Source organism: Lepidochelys kempii, chromosome 2 (genome assembly GCF_965140265.1).
Source record: "Lepidochelys kempii isolate rLepKem1 chromosome 2, rLepKem1.hap2, whole genome shotgun sequence".
Classification (NCBI taxonomy): domain Eukaryota; kingdom Metazoa; phylum Chordata; order Testudines; family Cheloniidae; genus Lepidochelys; species Lepidochelys kempii.
In genome coordinates, this window is record NC_133257.1 from 198,830,999 (window position 1) to 198,850,085 (window position 19,087).

A 19,087-nucleotide genomic window follows, 5' to 3' on the forward strand; every position below is an offset into this window, starting at 1 on the left:
AGATGCAATAGCTTACCCTGTGGGGAAGTGAGGATCCACCTAATATAATATGCCAATCAAATGGTTACAAATGCCTAAGATAAAAATAGAAGTAATTACCACTCTTTATTTTTTTATTTTATTTTTATTTACTTTGAAGGGCGGACTGATTGGCTTAATATCAAATAAGATATGTGGCGAAGAGAGTAATTCTTTAAATTCTTGAAATGTGAAATAATCCGTATTATATCAACATGAACATTTCCTTTTGAATCCAAGACAATAAATATTTTTATTTGTTTATATGTAGTTAATGTGGGTTTATGATGAAGAGGTCGGAATGAATTGCAGAGAAGTTACCTTTGTCCCAGGCTTGTACAAGATCTTTGATGAAATTCTTGGTAAGTGTTTTTAATGATGATATTTTTACAGTTATGCAGCTCGTTTCCTCCTGAAGGTTCTGCAAGCACTTAACATATTAAACAGAGATACAAACTACACACAGGGATACTTTGATCCGCTACTGAAATGAAGCAGTTTAGAAAAGGAGGTGAAGCAGTTTAGGAAGAGGTACTATCTCCAGTTGAAACTGCAGGGCAGTTTCAAGAAGGCAGAGTATAAATACCCAAGTTTAACTTTTTACCATGACACTAGAATCAGTTACTATGGATTTTTTTAATAAGAAAAAGTGGTCATGACTTCAGTTTTACAACTGATTTGAAAGAAGAATCCTCCAGCAGCCCTGCACACCTAACACCCTGGTGGGAAGTTGATTCAATCTTGACTCAGATGAAAGGGTACCACCTCCTGAATCACCAGCGCTGCCTCCTACAGTACAAAGGTGTCTCTTGGAAATTTCGTATGCAAACATTTGACTCAGCATGACCTTTCTCATCCTGAGACATTTGGCTTTGTAACAGGCACAGAAATTGCAGGCTTTGAGCAGCGGGAGGGTGTAATTTCCCAGTTTCCCTTGACTCTGCTGAGGTATTAGTCTTAATAGAGTTAATCCTTTGGCTGGTAGGTGATTTTTAAGGTCTTGAGGTTGGCAGTGATCCTTCCACATACCATGTGTAAATATAAGTCAGTGGGAGTTTTGCTGTTTACTTCATTGAGGTCAGAATTTTACCCTATATCTCTAAAGCTGTGGTGACATCTGAAATGAAAAGGAAAGAATACATTCTTCTTTTGAGTAGTGTCCCTGTGGATGCTCCACTCTAGGTATCTTTGTGTCCTTACACCTAAGATTGGAAATTTTTGGTAGCAGTGTCTGTTTGGGCCGCACATGTGCTCTCCATGTCTTGCGCCACATTCAATCACTATATAGTGCTGAGCAGCCCAACCACCCTCAATTCCTTCTCAGCTGCCCTTGGCTTGACATGAAGTCTTAGCAGAGCCTGTTCAGAGAGATTTCTCTTGGTGTTTCCTCTTAATAATTCCTTTTGTTAGTAGAAATAGCTCTTTGGTTGGTTAGTGTTAATACTCTCTCTCTTTCCTTCTTATTTCATTTCCTTAAAAAATATTATTTTTATTTTTCTCTTTCAATTGTAGAATAGTATATATTAAACTTCCCTAGTTCTTCCTGTCAGGGAATTGAACCCTAAAAAGGGTATTTCCAGCTCCCCGGGTATAAACATTGTCTTGCCTGTCAGGAAGCCATTCCTGTCAGCGACAGCCATTCCCTCTGCATTTGCTGACTCGGAGAGACACACGTGCCTCAGAAGCGCACATTTTGCTTCAAATAAAAGCAAGAATCTGAGTCATGAGCTGAAATTAAGACTATTAATGATGGAAAGCTCATTCTGACCAGCCTCTGACCCTGGTCCTGGGGACGCCACGTCCATCTGTGTTCCCTCCCCCCCCCCCCACCCCCCGACAACAGTCCCCATCAAGACTGACAGCAGCATCTGAGCAGCATTCTCCAATGACTTAAAAGAGGGAATCCTTAGCTTCCTCTCAGAAAGCCACAAAGAAATGGGCCACAAGCTCGCTGAGCAGGGAACTGGCTAAAAGAACTAAATCCCTGGCGTGGTCTATTACTTCGGTACCAACCATTGCATGATTAAGTACCTATGAGGCTGCCACCAGTAAGACCAAAGATCCTAAGAGGGCAGGCTCGGACAGAATGGCACTGTCTGGGGAAAGGAGAGGCAAAGACAGACCCTGCTCTCTAAAACAGCACGATGGAGTCATACAGTCAGTAAGTACCAAGTACACAGGGAATGCAAAAAGCCAGAGTACCGCCTTCTCGCTGTTCTTTGGAGCACAGAGTGCCTATGGTACTGACAACTATTTCTGCTTCAATGGCATTGATGCTGCTGCTCTCAATGGTACCAATGACTGTTCCGGTACTTTGGGAATTTTGCTTCCCTAAATACTTGCTGGTCTCAGAGATGCCTGATTCACCATTACTGGGTATCTACTTAATTGCGGAATGCATTACACCCAGGTCCCCGGGCTTACCATGCAGTATCAAGACAGGCTACTCTGCTGTCCATGATTGCTCCACCCCTTTCCAGCAATGATGAAGAGGAGGAGGGGGATGGTTTATATTCTGGGTCGGCTCATGGTTCTCCACTGCAGCAACAGGGTGCTACCCAAATAGAAATCTATACTCCTCCAAGCTACCACCACAGAGTAGATGAGATTCACATGGTTGGTATGGACCGTGTTGGGGCGCCACCCATGCCTTTTCCACCACCTCAGTGGCCATAGTGGGACCTGTGAGCTGGATATAGGCAACAATTCTCCAGGTCCTCTAGTGTCACCCAGAGAGAGAGTAAGAAAATCCCTGTCAGTTTCCATAGCCAGACTTCCTGATCCTCAAAAGGAGATCTTTGAAGAACAGGAGGAGAGACTAGACAAAGATACCACTCTGGTGACCAATATTTCTTTGTCCTCATCTGAAGAGGTGATCATGCGTCCCCCACCACCAACAGCAAATGATTTCAGGCAGTTCCAAGACCTCTTCAAATCCCACTTGAAGTTAAACAGTCACAATACAAACTGCATGAGATCCTGCAGACGTCGGCATCAGCAAAAATTGCACTCCCTATCAACGAGGCACTGCTGGACCCAGCAAAAGCTATTCGGAAAATACCGGCCACTATACTCCCGATGTGCAAAAGGGCAGACAAGAAATGTTATATGCCCTCTAGCACGTGGACTTTTTGTTTTCTCATCCTTCCCCAGATTCACTGGTCGTCTATGCTGTTAATGAAAGTGGCAGATGGTACCATGCTAAAACAACACCATGTGACAAAGACTGGAAATGACTGAATTTATTTGGATGCAAAATGTATTCCTAAGTGACCCTACAAATTAGGATCACTAACTATCAAGCCCTTATGACAAAGTAAAATCATACTTTACTCTAAATTAAGTGAGTTTATTCAATACCTTCTGTTAGATGAAAAACACCAATTTCAAGCAATTATTACTGAGGGTCAGCTCCTGGAGAGGACAGCATTGCAGGTTTCTCTATATGCTGCAGACACAGCTAAATTGCTACAGTAGTTGTCATGAGGAGAGCATCATGGCTTCATCTGTCTGGCTTTCTAAAGAAGGTGCAAGCCACAGTGGAGGACCTCCCATTTGAGGGATCAAAATTGTTCACGGACAAAACTGACAAATCCCTCTACTCATTAAAAGATGCCAGGAAATTGTTATGCTCTCTGGGTATTACACTCCTGCCCAAAAGAGAAGACCCAGTAAATACTAGATGACACAGAGATCACATTTTATTCCTCCTAACAGATATTATGAGCTCCAAAGCAAGAGACAGAGGGTACAAAAACGTAGAGCGTCTTCCCCACAATCATCAAAATCCCAGCTATCTATATCTAAACAGCAATTTTGAGATCTTGGTCAGGCCCTGAGTTACCAACCCCAGTTTCATTTGCTGCAGCAGCCAGAACATCTCCATCAGTTCGGCGACCACCTTACCCCTTTCCATCAATCTTGGAAGTGTATAACCACAGACAAGTGAGTACTAGAGATTATCACCACATGATAGTCAGTCCACTTTACCTCATCCCCACTCTTGCGTCCCGTCCCTCTTCAGGGACCTCTCTCATGAGTACCTTTTATGTGAGGAAACAAACTACCTCCTAAAACGAGGTGCTATAGAACCAGTTCTGAACCAACACAGAGGGGAGGGTTTCTATTTCAAATATTTCCTGATACAGGAAAAGAGCGGTGGTTGGAGACCCATTCTAGATCTAAGGGTGCTCAACAGATTTGTAAAAGTACATTTCAAGAAGGTTATCTTGGCAGCAATAATCACATCTCTGGACCAGGTTCCTGGCCATCGAACTACAAGATGCTTACTTTTATGTCATGATTCATCCATCCCACAGGAGGTTTCTGAGATTCATTCTGGGGAAGGATAATTTCCAATATAAAGTGCTCCCATTTGGCCTGTCATTGGCACCCAGGGTCTTCTCCAAAGTCCTCTCTGTGGTGGTGGCACACCTTTGCAACCAAGGAATCATGATATTTCCATATTTAGATAATTACCTGCTCAAAGCACTTTCCTTTGATGATGCATTGGCAACCACACAAAAGACCGTGGACCTATTTTTACAGCTGGGACTTCAACTAAATACTCAAAAATCCACTTTGACCCCAGTACAGCAACTAGAGTTCATAGGAGCCTACCTAGATACAGTGGAGGCCAAAGCTTTCCTCCCATCGCACAGATTTAACATTTTAGACAGCTTAAACTCGACAGATCAAGGCAGTCTTCAGCTCTTGGTCAGAAGCTGCCTCCAACTACTGGGGCACACGGCGGCGAGCACCTTTGTTGTACAGCAAGTGAGACTCCACATGTGTTGTCTTCAAGGATGGCTCAGAACGATATATGTTCTGAGAAGACACAATCTAAACAAACTTCTATGAATGCCCTTGACGGTCAAAAACTTTCTTGACTGGTGGGCATATCCTCACAACATGTATGTGGGGGTTCATTTCATCCAACCACCCGTTGCTAATTTTAATGTCGGATGCATTCCTGTTCGTATGGGGTAACCACTTGAACACCTACGCAGTTTAGGGCAAATGGTCCTTGTTGGAATCCATAATACCTGTCAATCTACTAGCGCTCAGAGCAGTCAGAAAATGACAGACAACATTGCATGTATGTACTACATAAAACGCCAAGGAGGGGCAAGGTCACCTTCCCTGCGAGCCAAGGCAGTGACGTTATGGAATTGGTGCATTTGTCACCAGATCAGCATCTCAGCAATTTACCTCTCAGGCATTCAGAACACGACAGCAGATATGCACAGCAGGAAATTCTCTCAAAATCACAAATGGGAAATAGATACTATGATCCTTCACAGCATATTCACACACTTGGAAACTCCAAAGATAGACCTCTTCACCACAGTCAAGAAGAAGAAATGCCCTCAGTTCTGCTCCAGAGCAGGATGGGGCTATCGCTCTCTTGAAGATGCTTTTCTCCTCAAATGGAATAGACCTCTTTTATATGCATATCCTCCAATTCTGCTAATATCCAAAGCAATATACAAAATAAAGAAAGAAAAGGTCAGAGTTATTCTTATAGCTCCAACATGGCCAAGACAGACATGATTTCCATACCTTCTTCAGCTGGTGGTGTGACCACCAGTCATTCTCCACCGTGTTCCACATCTTCTCTCTTAATATGTGGGCCAGATCCATCACCCAGACCTGAAAGTTCTCCACCTGAAAGTATGGCTCCTTGATGGTTCCAGAATGTAGAAAGGAGCTGTTCTGATGAGGTAAATGAAATTCTGTTACATAGCAGAAAAACAACTACTTGTCACACGTACATGCAGAAATAGAAGAGATTCCAAATCTGGTGTGACACAAGACAGGTTATCACTGTATGCTCTCCTTTACCAATTGTGCTAGACTACATTCTAGAATTGAAGAAATCAGGGCTATCTCTATGCTGGGTGAAAGTGCACCTCACAGCCATTAGTGCCTTCCATCAAAAGATAGATGGTCATTTGGTATTTGCTCAAGTCATAACAAAAAGATTTCTTAAAGGCATGAGTAACCTCTACCCTCTAATCAGAGATCCTGCACCACTGTGGGACCTTAATCTTTGAGCTCATGGCCACTTGCGCACTTCTACATCTCTCTACGAAAACTGCATTCCTGGTAGCCATCATGTCTGCTCCGCGAGTGGGAGAGATAGGGGCCCTAATGGCATACCCCTCCTTTACCATTTTTTTCAAGGACAGGGTCACATGACAGCTGCACCCCAAGTTCCTACCAAAAATACCTTCAGCCTTCCACATGAATTAACTTATCCACCTTCCATCATTCTTTCCCAAACTTCACTGGGATAAAAGGGAGGCAACACTGCACACACTCGACATCAGGAGAGCATTAGGATCAAAGGATCAAGCCACTCCAAAAATCTATGAGATGATTCCCCTCCAACACAGACAGATATAAGGAATCCCCAGTATCTAAACAAAGAGCTTGTCTACAGTACCGCTTAAAAGTTATGTCTCTCAAAGTTGTGCAAAAGCCACACACACCTGAGTGATGCAAGTTACCTCAGCTTAAGTCCATACTGTGCTGTGTCGGCAGGAGTCATTCTCCTGCCGACAAAGCTTCCGCCTCTCATTGAGGTGGAGTAATGCCAACGGGAGAGCGCTCTCCCATCGGCATAGCGCATCTTCACCGTCCACGCTGCAGCGGCACAGCTGCATTGGTGCAAAGACTGTCTAGATGGATATCCGAATGCATAAACTATTGCTATCGCAAGCATGATCTACAACCCATGTTCAGGGCTCGAACACATTCTACAAGATCTCCAGTTCCCTAGCCTTTCTCAGCAGTCCAATCACAGAAATTTACAGACTAGCAACCTGGGCATCTGCTCACACATTTGCCATACATTATGCAGTCACTTATGACTCAGCATCTGATGCGTTATTTGGTTTGACTGCATTATCATTAGTAATGGACTCAATTCCGAAGTCCCATCCTAATAGCAGGGGCACCAATTTTTAGTCACTTTAGAGTGGAGCACCCATAAGGACACTATTCAAAGAAGAGGTTACTTGCCTTGTGCTTTAACTGCAGTTCTTTGAGATGTGTCCCTTTATGGGTGCTCCACCGCCCGCCTTCTCCCCTTCTGCTTCGGAGTTCTTCTGAGCTCTGTGGTAGAGAAGAAACTGAGGGTGGCTTGCCACATAGCACTATATAGCGATCAAACACAGTGTGAGATGGGGAGAGTACATGTGCATCCCAAACTGACATTGCTACCAATAATCTCTGATCTTCGGTGCAGGGACACAAAGACATCTAGAGTGGAGCATCCATATGGACACGCATCTCAAAGAACCGCAGTTACTGTACAAGGTGAGTAACCTCTTCTTTTGGCTATATAGAGAAAGGGAGAGATTTTACTTTCAGATTTATAAATATCTTATAAACAGTGAGTGGTATGAAAATGAGTACCTTGCATCACTTTTTCTATGTTCCTGCTGCTGAATCAGTGATATAATTTACAGGCTTTAAAAGAAAGCCATTTCCAGCCTGCCTCTTTCAAAAGGAAGGTGCCCAACAGGGGTTTATGAGAGAAGTTAGCACCATATAGCTTGTCACCTCTCTGCAGATTGCCATCTTGTGCTTCATAGACAATTGTTTGAGAACCGCTGGCCTATATAAAAGCGTCATAAGATTACAATTGTTGTAATTGTGCATTTTTTTTAATGAAACTTCTTGCTTAATGATCTTTAACAAGAGCATTTGAAATGTGTCTGATTTCATATTGAACTGGGATATCCTGTATTCTCTTTCCATCTGTTAAAATGTGTTTTATTTTTCTCAGAGTTTATCTTTCTGGCTTGGGGTGTTTATTTTAATCCATATTTTGTCTGATGAGGCATATTCTGAAAATTACTGTAATATGTTTTCATGTTCGATGGCAACCTTAGAATTTCTGAGTTCAGTTGCTTGTAGTTCACACAAATTCAAATGTAGTTTAATTAATTTCCTGATTAAATTTTAACTTCTTTATAACCTGGCTTTTATAGCTATTCTGAGTTAACACTATTTGGAATCAATCATTCAAGCTCTTTAAAAGGAATTTCCCTTTAACTTCAGCACAGGTTCCACTTGCGGTAACTTGCAGGATTGGACTCTCAATGAGGAATGGGTATCTGAGTACACTGTGAGAGAGAAACTAATTTGGTGATCCATACTAAGTGTTCTTTTTTTAGTTATTATAACTTCTGTTAAGAAAATTCAGAACATCATAAACTGAATTTCCTCCCTACCACCCTCTATTGTATTCAACTGCTTGGTTCAAGCTTTTATCTTTACCCTTTATCCACCGTGTCTCTCTACTAGGAAAACAGTAATTTTAATATAATAGATGTAATTAATTATCTATCCAAAACACCATAGAATGAGGGTTAGTCTAGAACCAAAATTGACATGCTGGTATGAATGGCTGCTTTGTGCTGTAGTCACCTAGAATACTAATTAATTGTAAATTTAACTCCTTATACTGTTTGAGTTGGGACCATCTTTTTGATATGTGTTTGTATAATTCCTATCAGAGTGGGGCCTTGAAACTAGATAAGGCACTACTGTAATACTAATAATAATAAGAGCAATCTGTTAGAGCTGATGAATTTTTAATTTATGTTTATCTTTAGCAATACTCTTCTCTAAGAGATTATTTAGGGATTTGAGGCCAGGGAGAAATAGGTAATAGTGAGTGAAAGTATAATACAACTTGAAGTAAGATTCCATGGCATTGATTACCTCTAACCTCTAGCTTAGTTGTTTGAAATAGAAAAATTAATCCCAGAAAGTCTGATTGAAGGAATCAAATCGTTTCCTTCAGATTGTTGTAGATACCTGGTTATATTTCCTGAGTTCAGTAAGAAGGTAAAGAAAATGTCAAAAGGGGAGTTTCTCAAACATTTTCAGTACATTGTAACTTGTCATGGAGTGTGTATATAATTAGCTTTGTACATCAAATTAACTGATTGTTATTTTTTGCCCCTAAAAAGTGTTAATTTGTTTCGTAGTAAATGCCGCTGACAATAAGCAGAGGGACAAGAATATGACCTGTATTAAAATTTCCATTGATCCGTAAGTACAAGAACTTCCTAGCTGCCCTTCTCTGTCGGGGAAATTGGACTTGAACTTCTTACAACAGATTATATACAATGAAATTTACCATTTTCTTATATTGTACTGAAAGTATTTACTCTTTATATTTGAAGGAGAAATTGTTCTGAAAATGTGATGAATAATTATCACCATTTTGAATTTAAAGTAACTTGCTTATCTAAACTACCCTTTAATAAATTTTGTATACAGAGCTGATAAAACCTGAAATAATCTAAACATTCAAAGTTGAGGCAAGTTAGACAGTGTACAACTTTAATAGCCCATCAGTGTAGATCACAAATGGGGTTTGAATGCCGAACCTTGAGCTCTGCAGTATAGACTTCTACCTCTTGAGCTACCAGACTATTTTAGCTGGCAACAGCATACAGCTATTTTATGTAAACCATTTACTAGGCGAGGATGCATAACACACTGAAGCAGTGAGTAGCACCATTTTATAAACAGCATAGCTAAGGATAAGAATATGGCAGGTTCTTTCTGAGAGGCATCGTAGCTGTGTGACTGGCATTTCGGATTGCCATATTAGAGATCTGGATTCTGTTCCCATTTTATCTAATCTCTCAATAGGCATTAACAGGCATTAACTTAATGATAAGAATTGTGAAGGGCACAGAATTATTAACACCAGTTAGGAGGACAAGTGAGTAAAAAAACTCACCATCTTCTGGTTTCCAGTGCGTTGCGCACGCTCATTGGATAAAGAAAATTTTTCACAGGGAATGGGAGAAGAATGAAGATGATTATCATTTTGGCTATCTCCCATCAGGAGTTTGAACTATGTGAAATGCTGAAGTAAGAAACCAAGGCAATGGGTGTATGTGTAGTCATATAGAATGTTGAGGGATTTTGGCATGCTGCCAAAAAGGAACTAGCAGGCAAATTGTAGATGGAAATGGTGATTTTTCAGCAGGTTATCACTGGGTCAGATCTCGGTGGATTTTCATGAGGCCAGCAAAAGCCATCTCCCTGACCTCAGGACTATCAGTTGGGTAGATTTCAAAGACCTGCTTTACACCAGGGAGACATTAGAGTTCTCAAAAAAAAAAAAAAATCACAAGAATAATTTTTGTAAAGGAAAGTTTTTAGACAAATTTAATAATAATAGATGTCCTTCATATACTAGCATTTTAAACAGATGTTTCTTGATGAATAAAATTGACAAAAGGATGTGAATAAACACAATAAAAATGGTTTTAAATTGCTAGGTACAGTCCTTGATAGTATATTCTTGATTTATATTAATTAAATCTGTGTAAAAACTTCTGTAGGTGTGTTTTGGTACAAATAAACCATTTGAATGGATGTCATTATTTGGTTTTTTGCAGTGAATCAAACATTATTAGTATCTGGAATAATGGGAAAGGAATTCCAGTTGTGGAACACAAAGTAGAAAAAGTGTATGTTCCTGCTTTAATTTTTGGACAGCTGTTAACATCTAGCAACTATGATGATGATGAGAAAAAAGTTACAGGCAAGACTCTTATTAATATGCTTTGTTTTTGGCTGGTTAAACAGTTAATTATTTTCTGAGTTTTCTTTTCTTGAGCCTTTGTGAGAGATGACTATTTGTGTACTTCCTAGTCATTATTTGCCAGTTTTTCTGTTTCTATAAAATTATCTAAAAACAAACTTTGTTTGTTTGCATGGTTTTTTTTTTGCTTTTTACACAAATACTGTTTAGAGAGAACTGTTCTCTTGCAAGTACAGCACCCATTTATATGTACTAGCAGCACCCATTTATATGTAGCTGTCCCCTTAGCATTGTCCTGACAAAGAAAATCCCTATTTAAATATGTCTTCTCTTTTGTATAATCTCAGGATTCAAAATATATTATAAAATACAAATTTTTCTTCGAGTAATTGTTCATGTCCATTCCAAGCAGGTGTGTGCGCGCCACGTGCACGCCAGCCGGAAGATTTTTCCCCTAGCAGTGTCCGTAGGGTCGGCCTGGGCTCCCCCTGGAGCAGCGCCTTCATGGAGCCCAATATTGGGCCCCACTGACCTCCCCACCCACTCAGTTCCTTCTTACTGCCCGTGATGGCTAGCTGGAACTTTGCTCGCTCTTACAGCGAGCGCCTTAGCGGTGTCTTTGTTCTTAGTGTACATAGTTCAATAGTTATTCTCTATAGTTATACTTTTTCATATAGTTAGTAGTGGTATGTTAGATAGTTCATTTCTCCTTCAGGGGTATGCCCAGGTCTCTGGGGTTTAAACTCAGTGAGTCCTGTGGAAAGTTTATCCCCAAGAGTGAACTTCACTCGTCTTGCCTGCAGTGCCTTGGTGAGACTCATGAAAAGGACAAGTGCTGCATTTGCAAGGGTTTCTGCCCAAGAACCCTTAAGGACAGAGAGCAGAGACTAAAATTCCTGCCCATGGAGGCTGCTCTGAGACCGCAATCCAACCCGGGACCAAACAACCCAGCCCCGAGCACGTCCTCTTCGGTGTGCAGCATTCCGGCGCCAACGGCGCATGAAACAGACCTGACTAAGGACTCTAAAGCCCATTGGCACCGCCACTACTCGGGCCATAGGGCGTCTGCCTCAGTTCGGCACCGTTCTTCATCTCCGGTTCCGGTAAAGAAGAAGAGGCTGGTGAGGAACCGATCACCCCCCTTGAAACCTAAGGGTCCGGTGCTGTCCACGAGTGGCTTGGGACAGACCGCCTCCGTCTCGCTTCCGCCCAGGGTTTCGTCGACTCCTGCCCCAGCCAGCTCCAGTCGAGTCTGAACCCTCGTCGGTCCCCGGACCATCTGGTGGACATACAACCACCATCGACGCTAGAGGCGTTCAAGGCGGCAACGGACCTGATGCGCCTCCCTGTGCCGTCCTCCACCCAAAGGAGAGACAAATCTCTGGCGACTGCACGGCCCCTGTTCCACTCCAGGGGTAAGCCAACCATGATGGCTTGTCGGTCTCCTTCTCCGGCACTTCCTGCACAGGCACAAGAAGCGCACCATTCCCCGGAATCGCGTCGTCATTTGTTGGCGACCCAGGGGACTGCTCCTCCGTGGTCGTCTTATTCGGAGAACTCGGAGTCGGAGGTGGACTCAGCTCGATCTAGCAGATCGCGGAGCAGAAGGTCCAGGTCCCTGCGCAGTCACCAACCATACCCGGCACTGTGGCAGCAACAGTGGCAACCACCTGCTTGATGGCCCTTCTGGACACCCTGGGCATAGAATCAGAGCCAGGGTCAAGTCCATGGTCCACGCTCCAGAATGGTGTCGGCGTCATCCGTGCCACAATCAGCGCCGGCACCGCCGATGACGGTGCCACCCTCAGGTGGAGTGGCCCCGCTGACTCACATGGTTTCAGCACCGATACCTCAGCCAGCTCCGGCACCAGCTCTCCAGGTGACGGCACCGGTGGAAGCCTCAGCTCCGTCCCTACTAACCCCAGCGGTCTTGGTCCTGCCGATTTATCTGCCCCGGCACCAGCTGCGGCGCAGAGTTCTTCATCGGTACCTGCTCCACAGCCTGAGTATCGTGTGCTGAGGGACCCTGTGGGGGCCGAAGGCAGTGAATTGGGCCCACCTTCTGTTCTCTCTTCCTCGTCCTCACCTGATGAAGTGGTCACGGGGACGTCGATGGCCCCAGCTTTGGAGGACAACCGGGTTCTTCAACAGCTTTTGAGGAGGGCCTCCCAAAGCCTGGGGATTCAGGAAGAGGAGGTGGAAGAGAATTTAGACCCTGTCATAGACATCCTGGCTCCCTCCGACCCATCCAGGGTTGCATTGCCATTTATCAAGTCGATAACCGAAACATCTAAGAACTTGTGGCAAACTCCTGCTTCTCTGGCGCCTACAGCCAAGAAATCCGAGTGCTGCTACTTTGTTCCCTCTAGAGCGTATGAACATCTTTATACCCACCCTCCTCTGGACTTCTTGGTGGTCGACATGACCAATCAGAGAGATTGTCAAGGGTTTCAATGATCCAGCCCTAAAAACAGGGATGCCGAGAAACTGGACCTGTTTGGCCGGAAGGTCTACTTGACAGGAGGTCTGAAACTTCGTGTAGCCAACCAGCAGGCCATAGTAAGCCGCTACGGGCATAACACCTGCTAGTCTATGGCTAAGTTTACAGAACTTCTGCCTCAGGAAGCTCAGGGCGAGTTCTCTGCGCTCATGGAGGAGGGGAAACTGGTCTTCCGAGCGTCTTTGCAAGCGGCCTAGGACGCGGCGGATGCGGCCTCCCGCACTTTGGCCACAGGGGTAGTTATAAGGAGAGGCTCCTGGCTACAGCTCTCTGGTCTTCCCCACGAGGTCCAGCAGACCATTCAAGACCTTCCCTTTGAGGGTGTAGCTCTCTTCTGTGAGAAGACGGATAAGAGACTTCACAGCTTGAAGGACTTGAGGTCTACCCTTCGTTCGCTGGGGCTTCATACGCCTGCTACCCAGTGCAGACGTTTGAGTATTCAACCTGCCCCTCGTCCTTGCCAACCCCAAAACCGCCAGGATGCTCCACATAGGTGGAACAGGAGTACTCGGAGGAGGCAACGCCCTCCCTCTAGACAAAGCTCTGGCCAGCCCAGGGCCCCACCGGGCTCTAGACCACCCTTTTGAGGGTACAGTCGAGGACGGCTTGCCAGTATGACCTTTGAATCCTTCCCATCTTACTTTCTCGTCCCAATCTATCCCCTTTCTACTGTGCCTGGTCTCGAATTACTTCAGACCGATGGGTGCTCCGCACGGTAGAGAGGGGATATTCCATCCAATTCTGTACCCTCCCGTCCCTCTTCAGGGACCCCTCTCACTAGAAACTTCTAATTCAAGAGGTGCAGTCCCTCCTCTCAGTAGGGGCTGGTGGAGGTTCCTCAGGAGCTAAGGGGCAAGGGGTTTCTACTCCCAGTATTTCCTCATACCAAAGGCCAAGAGGGGCCTTAGACCCATACTGGATCTGCGGCAGCTCAACAAGTACGTAAAGAAACTCCAGTTTCGCATGGTCTCACTAACCTCCGTTATCCCCTCACTGGATCCAGGAGACTGGTATGCCGCCCTTGACTTGAAGGACATGTATTTTCATATCGCAATAGTCCCACATCACAGACGCTACCTCAGATTCGTGGTGAACAGAGGCCACTACCAGTTTGCCGTCCTCCTGTTCGGACTGTCGACTGCCCCCTGAGTATTCACGAAATGCATGGCAGTCGTCACAGCGTTCCTGTGCAAGCGCCAGATACAAGTTTTTCCATACCTCGATGACTGGCTGATCAAAGGTCGCTCGAGAGCCCAGGTGGAGGCTCAGGTCGAGTTTATAAGAAGAACCTTCCTTGTCTTAGGTCTCCTCCTGAATGAGGAGAAATCTGCTCTGTCCCCGGTGCAGAGGATAGCGTTCATAGGCTTGGTCCTGGACTCTACCCAAGCCAGGGCGTACCTCCCAGAGGCCAGGTCTCGCTCACTTCAGGACATCATTACAGAGTCTCAGACGGTTCCCCATGACGTTGGCAAGAAACTTTCTAGAGCTGCTGGGACACATGACCTCCTGCACATACGTGGTGCAGCATGCCACGCTCAGGCTGCGCCCACTCCAGTCTTGGCTGGCGTCGGTGTACCGACCAGCCAGAGATGTGTTGGACAGGGTCATAACCCTGCCCCGCCTGGTACTGGACTCCCTCCTATGGTGGCTTGACCCTTGAATGGTTTGCACAGGGGTGCCTTTTGCCAGCCCTCAGCCCTCGCTCACCTTGGTGTCAGACACCTCGGATCTGAGTTGGGGGGCTCACCTAGGGGACCTCAAGACCCAAGGCCTCTGGTCTCCAGTGGACCTCGCTCTTCACATCAGTGTCAAAGAGCTGAGGGCAGTGTGTCTGGCATGCTATGCTTTCAGAACGCGCATAATGGGCAGATGTGTTTCAATCCTCACAGACAATACCTCGGCGTTGTTTTATATCAACAAACAGGAGGGTGCACGCGCCTCTCCCCTGTGCCGAGAAGCCCTTGCGCTGTGGGACTTCTGCATAGAGCACTCGATCCACCTGCAGGCTTCACCCTCCCGGGGTGCAAAACACTCTGGCAGACAGCCTCAGCCGGACCGTCAATGGCCACAAGTGGTCCCTTTGGCCAGACGTGGTGAGCTCAATCTTCCGGTTCTGGGGCTCTCCCCAGATAGACCATTCCAGACAACAGGAAATGTCAGACATTTTGTTCCCTTGGGAGGCACAGCTCGGGGTCCATCGGGGATGCCTTCCTTCTCTCATGGGAGGGCTGCCTGCTATATGTTTTCCCACCCATTCCCCTAGTGCACAGGGTGCTTCTCAAGATCCACAGGGAGTGGGACCGAGTCATACCAATAGTGCCGGCGTGGCCGCATCAGCACTGGTTCACCTCGCTCCTGGAAATGTCCATAGCGGCCCCACTCACCTTACCGCTAGTCCCCGATCGGATCACACAGGACCAGGGCCGACTCTGGCACCCGAATCTGGAGTCACTCCACCTTATGGCCTGGATGCTCCATGGCTAAGTGCTACAGAGCTGTCTTGTTCGGACCAGGTTAGACAAGTCCTCCTGGGTAGTAGAAAGCCCTCCACCAGGGCTACGTACCTGGCCAAGTGGAAAAAAGTTTTCCATCTGGGCGGAGCAACATAGTCAGTCGCCGCTTCTCGCCTCCATACCATTTATACTGGACTACCTCCTTCACCTAAAGCATCAAGACTTGTCCCGGTCATCAATAGGGGTCCACTTGGTCGCTGTCTCTGCCTTCCATCCAGGCTCAGATGGTCTCTTGGTCTTTGCAAACCCTATGATCAGTCGTTTTCTCAAGGGTTTGGACAGGCTCTTCCCACACAAGCGTCAGCCTGTCCCTGCCTGGGACCTCAATTTAGTCCTCTCCAGGCTTACAGGCCCACCATTTGAACCTCTGGCCACCTGTTCCCTGTTATATCTCTCATTCAAGGTTGCGTTCCTCGTGGCAATTACCTCGGCTCGACGGGTTTCGGGGCTCAGGGCCCTCAAGTCTGAGCCCCCTTGCACAGTTTTTCAAAAGGATAAGGTCCAGCTCAGGCCTCATCCGGCTTTTCTCCCAAAGGTCATCTCCCATTTTCACATGACCCAGGATATCTTCCTCCCAGTGTTTTATCCCAAGCCACACTCCTCCTATAGGGAGCGCAGGCTGCACTCACTAAACATGCGTAGGGCCTTAGCCTTTTACATAGAGAGAACTAAATCGTTCCGGAAGTCCGTCCAACTCTTTGTAGCTGTGGCGGACAGAATGAAGTGCCTCCCTGTATCCTGTCAATGTATATCGTCATGGATAGCGTCCTGCATTAGGGAATGCTATACTATGGCAAAGGAGCCCGCTCAGCAGATAACCGCTCACTTTACCAGGGCCCAGGCCTCCTCTGCAGCGTTCTTGGCACAAGTCCCTATTCAGGAAATTTGCAGAGCAGCCACGTGGTCCTCGATACATACATTTACATCTCACTATGCAATTTATACAACAGTCCAGGGATGATGCAGCTTTTGGGCAAGCCGTGCTCTTTTCTGTGGATAACTCCGACCCCGCCTCCTGAGCTCTAGCTTGTGAATCACCTGCTTGGAATGGACATGAACAATCACTTGAAGAAGAATAAAACGGTTACTCACTTTCTCGTAACTGTTGTTCTTCGAGATGTGTTGTTCATGTCCATGCCAATACCCACCCTCCTACCCCTCTGTCGGAATAGTCGGCAAGAAGGAACTGAGGTGAAGGTGCCACTCCAGGGGGCACCCACGCTGACCCTACGGACCCTGCTAGGGGAAAAAATCTTCCGGCTGGCGTGCACGCGGCGCGCACACACCTGCTTGGAATGGACATGAACAACACATCTCAAAGATCAACAGTTACGAAAAAGTGAGTAAGCGTTTTTTTACATGTAATACATCATATAAGGTTAATCTAAAATAGTAGTTTATATGCACATACAAATATTAAAAATGTTAAACTGGCAAAATGGAAGGAAAAGTTTAGTGGACTAAATGATGCAGACAGGTCCCGATTCAGTACTTAAACACATAATAAATCCTGATTTAGGTCACAAATGAAAGTAAGTTTTGTTTCTTTCTAGTGCATCTGTTTGTGCCACTAAAGTATAATAATTTGGCATGGTTGCATGGGATTTTGCCAGGAGTTGCCCGTGGAGTTAGTGCATCCATGGGAATTCCAGGACTGCACCCCTTTACCTCTTCTGCAAAGCTGCCCCCCATGGATTAGTAACATTTAGTCCCAGGTTGATACCCAGTCAGATTGTAAAATGAAAATTGTGTGTGCAACTTCCTTGTGAACTTCCAGGGCAAAAAGTTATTAAATTAGGTCCCAGTCCTTCACTGATGTCTGTTAGCATGGTCCCTTGCACCTGGTAGAAGTCCCTGATAAGGGAATATTTTATTTCATTGAAGTAATTTGTAATATGATACAGGTAATTTCTGCTTTTAAAAACTTACCACATTTAATTGTTGTTCCAGGTGGTCGTAATGGTTATGGTGCAAAACTTTGTAATATATTCAGTACAAAATTTACAGTTGAAACTGCTTGCAAAGAATACAAACACAGTTTCAAACAGGTATGCAGGTGTTTTTGATCTTTCTCTTCTACATTTTTGTAATTAGAAACTTAATTTTTAACACATTTTCTGAGCTCCATAAAATAAATTATTGAAAATCCAGCAGTAACAATTATGTAGGCAACAAGGTTAATTGAGTAAAATTACTGTTGGTACTCGTTAGAGTTGAAGAATTTTTCTCGAGTAAGAATTTTATATTTGTTCTTGATAATCTTACTAATATGTTAAAATAGATAGGAACTGCAGTAGTCTGAGAATCCTAGTAGTTTCTTAAAGATTGTCCTGCTCCTTATATAAAAATCTAAATAAAACAAAACCTTGTACAATCATATATTAAACAGTTTTTTTTCTGTGTATGTTTCTTATTAATATCCTTAACCCTAATGGACCAGCAACCACTTCGTAAAATACACCAACCTGTCTAGTCCATTGTCGACATTCTCAGCACACAGACCAAGGATTGAATGGGCATGTAAATTGATCTACCTTCTCACTCTTAGAGGTGGTCACTTTGATATAGGTTTGAGGCACTTTGGTTAGGGGTATTCTGTTTGGAATCTTGCTGTTTTTACTATGTCTCTTTGGTGGATAAATCTTTAGTTTCCAACTATTTCGTATAGCACTGTAATGAGCAGTAAATGATTTGTAAAAAGCTGTTGTTTACCAGGCTTTTTAATTTTTTTATATTTTCTGCAGAACTGCTAAAAATCATATTAACGATGGCATGAATGTAGATTTCTGTAGAGTTTGTTTTAAAATTTTTCACAGTTTAGCATTGGGCATTTTCAAGAAATTGGGCATTTTCAAGAAAAATTATGTAAGAAAAAAGTTTGCACAAGTGAGCTGTTTTGTTTCGTGTTTACTCACCCCACCCCCCAGCAGAGAACATAGACAATCAGCCAGACGCTTGGTTTTTCTTGTTCACTTAGATGTCATGATCTTCCTGCATAATTTCCCTTCCACAAAGCCCTTGAGCCTATCACCATATTAATACTCGTGCAGAAACATGGGAAAACAGTTGATTCTGTGTTTACTGTGTTAGCAGAGAAATCTGTAAGGTCAAATATGCAAATTTTTTATGCTACAGTTTAGTGCTAAGTTAGAATAACTGGAATCTGAGAAAAGGGGTTTTTTAGTTATGTTTTTTTCTTTTTTTTGTTTTGTTGTAAACTAGAAACGATTGTAATTAACATCTAAAATTTGTTTCCAAAGACTTGGCTGAACAATATGATGAAGACTTCTGATCCCAAGATTAAGCATTTTGAAGGCGATGACTTCACATGCATCACATTCCAACCAGATCTTTCTAAATTTAAGATGGAAAAGCTTGACAAGGATATTATGGCCCTCATGACAAGAAGAGCTTATGATTTGGCTGGGTCATGCAAAGGGGTCAAAGTTATGTTTAATGGGAAGAAACTACCTG

The 19,087-nt window shown here is 44.3% G+C and overlaps 1 protein-coding gene across 7 annotated transcripts in view; it reads left to right on the forward strand.

The window, feature by feature from the left end:
* TOP2B (DNA topoisomerase II beta) overlaps positions 1 to 19,087 on the forward strand; it is a 129,484-nt gene that overhangs the window by 44,750 nt on the left and 65,647 nt on the right. For 6 of the 7 annotated variants that reach the window (XM_073333463.1, XM_073333460.1, XM_073333458.1 and 3 more), the window contains 5 exons: positions 290 to 380; positions 9,024 to 9,087; positions 10,455 to 10,600; positions 17,564 to 17,661; positions 18,874 to 19,086. In XM_073333463.1, coding sequence (XP_073189564.1) covers positions 290 to 380; positions 9,024 to 9,087; positions 10,455 to 10,600; positions 17,564 to 17,661; positions 18,874 to 19,086 — 612 coding nt within the window. Of the gene's footprint in view, positions 1 to 289; positions 381 to 9,023; positions 9,088 to 10,454; positions 10,601 to 17,563; positions 17,662 to 18,873; position 19,087 lie in introns of those variants that run through there. The other variant, XM_073333464.1, reaches the window with a different exon arrangement.